The 6,148-nt window shown below is 33.5% G+C and overlaps 1 protein-coding gene across 1 annotated transcript; it reads left to right on the forward strand.

The window, feature by feature from the left end:
- The first annotated feature begins 1,932 nt into the window (after positions 1-1,932).
- LOC139877505 (glucan endo-1,3-beta-glucosidase 9) lies at positions 1,933-4,540 on the forward strand. Its single transcript, XM_071864938.1, has 2 exons — positions 1,933-2,291; positions 3,354-4,540. The coding sequence occupies exons 1-2, from the start codon at positions 1,948-1,950 to the stop codon at positions 4,462-4,464; spliced, it is 1,455 nt and encodes a 484-aa protein (XP_071721039.1). The 5' UTR covers positions 1,933-1,947; the 3' UTR covers positions 4,465-4,540.
- The last annotated feature ends 1,608 nt before the right edge of the window (positions 4,541-6,148 follow it).

Genomic DNA, 6,148 nt, shown 5'->3' on the forward strand with positions numbered 1-6,148 from the left:
TGAATGACGTGTTCGTCCATATGGATTTGGAGCGATCGTCACATAATTTGTCGAACAGTACAATCCGACCGACTTCATTCATTAATGGTGGCCACTCTCCTCTTCATCTCCAGGTAATGCGCAATTCCTTCGAACTTCAACAGGGTTTTTTAAGATTGTGTGGAGAATTTCAGTAGAAATTAAGGTTGAATCATTTTTCATTCTTACATGGTGAATATCTTGAATCTGACTCTGTAAGCCTTTTCACTTTTTTGTCATTTTATTTCTTCTTATTCGCTAAAAAAAAAACTTAACTTTATGTGACATTAGATATGGGTTTACTGGAATACATATGAATTTTTTTGTTTATATGACTTTATTTTGATGTTTCTTTTTATTGTTGTGTTGCACATTTTTGCAAGAAGAGAGTGTTGATTTGAGTAGTATAGCTGCTAAAAATCTTGACTTTATGCTAAATCGATGTGGGTTTTATGAGATTCATATGGGTTTTATTATTAGTTGGTTCATTAGAATTTTCTTCTATGGGCATTGCTAAGTTGTGGAATATAGTTTTGATTTAGGGTTATAGTTGCTAAAAATCTTGACTTAAACTGAAATTTAGATTTGGATTCTTTGATTGTTCGAGCTGATTTTGAGGTTTTGTTGATTGTTGAGGATATAGACCTGACTGAGTGTTATTTGATTAGAGTTTATGATATCTCAACTGAGTTTATATGTACATTTAATTAATTTTTTATTTAGGTTATGATAATCATTCAGATAGAGTAACTTTTGTTTCTTGAAGTTTTGCTTTTAGTTTTTAATGGAATATATGTAACTACAAAACTCATGTAAATGTTAAGCTAATTATTGTGTACTATATAAACAGCAGCAACAACATCAGGGGAAAAAAAATCATCCAAACCTACAACTTGAGTGGTAGTAGGGAAAGAACAGCAAGGACCAATAATTTTTTCAGTTCATTGCGGTTGTTCAAAAGTCGAGAGGCACCAATCTAGTTCAAATTATGGAGTGCCAAAGTCAAACTTTTGTATATGATAAAGATTGTAGAGCATTCAAATTTAGTTATGGAGATCACGTATATGTTGAGATATTCACTTATATCATGAGTAAAAAAAAAGGCTAGGTTAATTTTTTTTTTAATTTTTGAAAGGCAGCTGTATATTAATATTATTAACAAAACTCACAATACAATAATGTTTTGACTCAGGGATATATCACTACAAATTAGCATCGCAACAGTATGCGTAACAATGCATATGCAGAATGTGGGGGATGACAAGGTGTCATCAAAACCACAATTACATATCACATTTTACACTCTAAATAAAACGTCTCGGATTGTGTATTCAATTATGTCAATCGATCGTTTTGTCCCTACATTTCTTCGTGATCCATTCAGATCTTTTTTACTTGGATTTCATTTAACGCGACCGGTACATTCCAACATTTGTTTGAAAAAAAACCTTTTGATTTCGATTTTTCCAAATTAGATAACAACATGACCCTAGTACTGCTTGTCAAATAGTTTTGCTTACTAACGAATTCAAATGCCCCATGTCAAGAAAGGCTAGGTTATTTTACATAATATAAATAATAGTTATAGATTAATTTAATAAATCTAACTTCAATAAACAAATATAATGCTAAAAGTTAAGTTAAATAAATACAGTAAAAGTTTTTTAATTTAGTTTTCTTGTTCAACATTTTTAAATATGTTTTTTTTTTACTTTTCCAAACTATATACTCCGTATCATAAAAAGGTGATGATATGTACACAATCATTTTTTACACATACACAATCAAACATGTTTTATAATATTATATCGTACAATGCTGTAAAACATATTTAATTGTGTATGTGTAAAAATTAATTAGTCGTGTACATATCACTCCCATCATAAAATGCTCTTCCAACAATTATCTGTCACAAACACTCACACTCCAATGGCTTTACACCTCAACTCTTTAACGGCAATAATTCTAATCACCACAATCACACTATCCCACACATTTAGGGTTCAATCGATCGGAATAAACTGGGGCACCACCTCATCCCACCCTCTTCCACCATCAAAAGTTGTTGAGCTTTTAAAACAAAACAAAATCACCAAAATTAAACTTTTTGATTCCAACCCACAAGTTCTTGAATCACTTTCAAATACCAACATTGATGTCACTGTTGGCATTCCTAATTCCATGCTCCATACGTTGAATTCTTCTCTTAAGGCTGCTGAGAGTTGGGTTCATGATAATTTGACCCGGTATCTTTCGGGTCGGACCCGGATAGAGTATGTTACTCTTTTGTCCCTTTTTTAGTTACTGCATTAAATTCAATAAGTTTGTTACAGTATTATGTTATTACACTTTCAGTTTGTTTAATATGTGATAAATGTTAGTTATTTATGGGTGGATTTGAGTTTAATTGATGTTTGAGGTTCATTTGATTAATAATTTATGGCATTTAATAGGTGTATGTGATAAATAATTAGTAACTTACTTCCACTTTTGTCATTGCATTATTTTTCCATTATTGATGTTTCTTAGAAGGGAGGTTTTGTCTAAAAATTGAGCTTAGAATGCAAAAAAAAAAAAAAAATACAATGTGGGTGTATGCTAATTCTCTCTTATCAGTGCAAAGTTTAAATTTTGACACATATAAAAGTGAAAGTTCAGATTTTTATTAGTAGTAAGTTAGTAACAATTAGGATTCAGATGTTATTTTTGACCAAATTTGTCTATATTTCTAAAACTGAACTTAAACTCTTGCCTTGGCAAAAATTGAATCTTGCAGTCCTTTCCATAGATAATGCCACCTTTTATTGGCAGTTTGCCCTTCAAAAAGTAACGGAAAAACTTATTATCATGGTCATTTGGTAAATAAAGGTGCTGATAGGAAGTTTAAATAGTCATTTGGGTGCTGATTTGGTGTTTCTATATGATAGTGTTGATAAACTGCTGACATGGAAGTTATTATGCTAAATTATGTTAAAAATAATGAAATATGTTAACTTTGAAGTTTGAATTGCATTTCCATGTTGATTTGCATACTTGTTTCAGCATGGAATGAGTTTATATCAAACGGGTCAAATAAATTTTATCTTTGCATGGTCATACAGGTGTGCAACCATCCACATTGTTTGATTAATGAATACTAGCTCCTAAACTGTTTTAATCCAAAAAAATACCTTTTTATTACTAATAGTTGTTTTTGTAATCGTAACAACACCTTAATAAATGGCACAAAAGGTGTTAGTGGGCCATCCCAACCCAGCCCATATTGTCCTGTACTAAAAAATGATTCTTTTTTACACGAGCTTGTAAGGCTAAACAAAGGATAAATACTTATTCAGGTACATTGCAGTTGGAGATGAACCATTTCTTCAAAGTTACAATTCCCAATTCTACCCTTTTGTGGTTGGTGCAGCCATTAACATTGAAGCTGCAGTGATCCGAGCTAAACTACCAAACATGGTCAAAATCGTCATTCCATGTAGCTTCGATGCATTCCAATCTGAAACGGGTCTACCTTCAACAGGACACTTTCGACCCGATATCAACAAAACCATGATCCAAGTTCTCAACTTTCTCACTAAAACTCGATCCCCGTTTTTCGTAACCATCTCACCTTTTTTAAGTTACTATCAAAACAAAAACATTTCACTTGATTTCGCCCTTTTCAAAGAAACCGCACGTCCACATAATGATAGTCATAAGTCATACAAAAATAGCCTCGAGTTAAGCTACGATACACTTGTAACCGCCTTAACCGATTTGGGATTTCCCGATATCGATATCGTAATTAGCCAAATTGGGTGGCCCACAGACGGGGCCCCAAACGCTACCGTTTCAAATGCAGAGATTTTCACCAAAGGTCTTTTAAACTATCTTTATAGTAAAAAAGGGACTCCACTTAGACCTAAGTGGACCCCACTTGAGACGTATATCTACACCCTTTTAGACGAAGATCGGAAAAATCTAACTGCGGGAAATTTCGAACGACATTGGGGTTTGTTGACTTTTGACGGTCAAGTCAAATACCAAGTTGACTTTTTTCAAAACGGGAAAAATCTCGTGAACGCAGAGAATGTTGAGTATCTTGACCCAAAATGGTGTGTAGTGAATAATAATATAAACACATCGAATGCAACTGCGCGTGCAATCGAGGCGTGTGCAAATGCTGACTGTACTGCACTTTCAACCGGTGGTTCGTGTTTTAACGTTAGTTGGCCGGGTAATGTGTCGTACGCGTTTAATAGTTATTACCAACAGCATGATCAAAGGGCTGATAGTTGTGATTTTGGAGGGCTAGGAATGATCACAACCGTTGATCCATCAGTTGGTAGTTGCAGGTTTAATGTACAACTGAAAGAGTCTCTGTCAGTTTCGTTTCGAAGGTCAAAGTTTTACTATTGGTTGGTGTTGATTGTTGGAAGTGTTTTGTTGTTAGAACGTAGGTTGTGATGGTAAATGGAGTTGTAGTAAATTAGGGTTAATGTTGTTTTTAGGTGATGAATTGTATCATGAGTACTTTGAAAATTTTGCCATTAATCTTATTCTTCTTCTCTGTTTTCTTTTTTATGTCTCAACTGAAACTCCATCTAAAAATCAGTTGGTTGATGAACTACTCAGATATCCAAAAACTTTGTTGGTTCTCTATTTTTTTTCTTTTTTCTTTTGTATAATTAATTAATAATTAAAAATTAATATTCGAGTATTTAATATTTATTTAGAAATGAATTTGACTTGGCTTAACTATTAACTAGAGTGTAATGTAATAGGTGTCACAACTTTATAATCTTGAAAAAATTGTAGATGTTATAATTTGGTGGTAGATAACAACTTTATTTGGCCTACTTCTTGACTATAAACTATAGACTATTAATAGTAAAGAAGAAGTGAGTAAGAAATATATATATATATATATATATATATATATATATTGAACAATATATATATATATATATATATATATATATATATATATATATATTGAACAAGAAGTGCATCGTATGCTTACATCTTAGTAGATATTTATACTACTATGATTTACTGTGCATTTGCTATTCGTATTGAATTATATAGGTAGATGAAATAGTAATGACATAGAAAATTGATCATTCATTTTTTTTTTTTTTTTTTTTTGAACGGCTTGGTTAGTTGGTTAGACACACTCACACGTTAGGTAGAAACCCGGGATCGAACCTCACAACCATCGTCGGGAATTTCACCCGCACCCGGATTGCTTTGAACACGTGCACCGCCCCTGCTTGCACAGGGAATCACATACCCGTGTCCTGGATCGCCTGCCCGGAACCCCCCCCCCCCCCCCCCCCCCCCCCCCGAAATCGAACCTGCGCCACTTCAATGAGAGGTGAACACGGGTCCGCCCCAAAGGAGATGATACCACTCAGGCTGATGCCTCGGTGGTTGATCATTCATTCATTTGACTTTAATGTATCACAGCAGCAGGTATTAGGGGTGTATTTTTCGCGGAATATGATTATTACAATGGAGAAACAATATTAAGAGATGATCTCGAGCTTTTATTCATAGTATATTTTAGAAATTTGAAAGTTGTAATATACTCGTACATGTTAATAAATCATATTCTATAAGATAGTACTTTCATCAAATTTTGTTTGATTAAGATTTTCAAAATGTTTTACTTAGTGTGTACAAGAGTCCGAACCCGAGCTCTACTAGCTCAAGCACGGCACGTTTTATATTCAACAACTTTGAGCCCCACTCACTTCGAGCTTACCTATTAAGCTCTAGTTTGTCTCGTTTGACGTTATACAAACTCGAGCTTTACACGAGCAGAGGCGAAACTAGGATTTTTTTCATCGGGGGTAAAAAAAAAAATTAAACCGTAGCAATTTTTTTGGACAAAATTTGAAAATTTTGGGGCAAAATTTGAAGGTTTTGGGGCAAAATATTTAGGTTTAGGGGCAAAAAAAAAAATCCACCGGGGGCAAAGTCAAAAAATTCAAAAATTTTACACTGAAAAAAATCCACTGGGGACGCCCGCCCCCTGCCCCCTATCATTTTCGCCCTTGTACACGAGTTTGACTCGTTTTTATATAATAGTTATATTTATATAATTACTATATTATCTAATAGACAAAAATAGTGAATAGTAACAAGT

This window comes from Rutidosis leptorrhynchoides, chromosome 11 (assembly GCF_046630445.1).
Source record: "Rutidosis leptorrhynchoides isolate AG116_Rl617_1_P2 chromosome 11, CSIRO_AGI_Rlap_v1, whole genome shotgun sequence".
Lineage (NCBI taxonomy): Eukaryota > Viridiplantae > Streptophyta > Magnoliopsida > Asterales > Asteraceae > Rutidosis > Rutidosis leptorrhynchoides.

Bases quoted from the DNA above. Each gene is read 5' to 3' on its own strand.
- LOC139877505 (XM_071864938.1), top strand. From the start codon at position 1,948: ATGGCTTTACACCTCAACTCTTTAACGGCAATAATTCTAATCACCACA. The intron at 2,292-3,353 runs GTATGTTACTCT...ATACTTATTCAG, and splicing joins TCGGGTCGGACCCGGATAGA to GTACATTGCAGTTGGAGATG.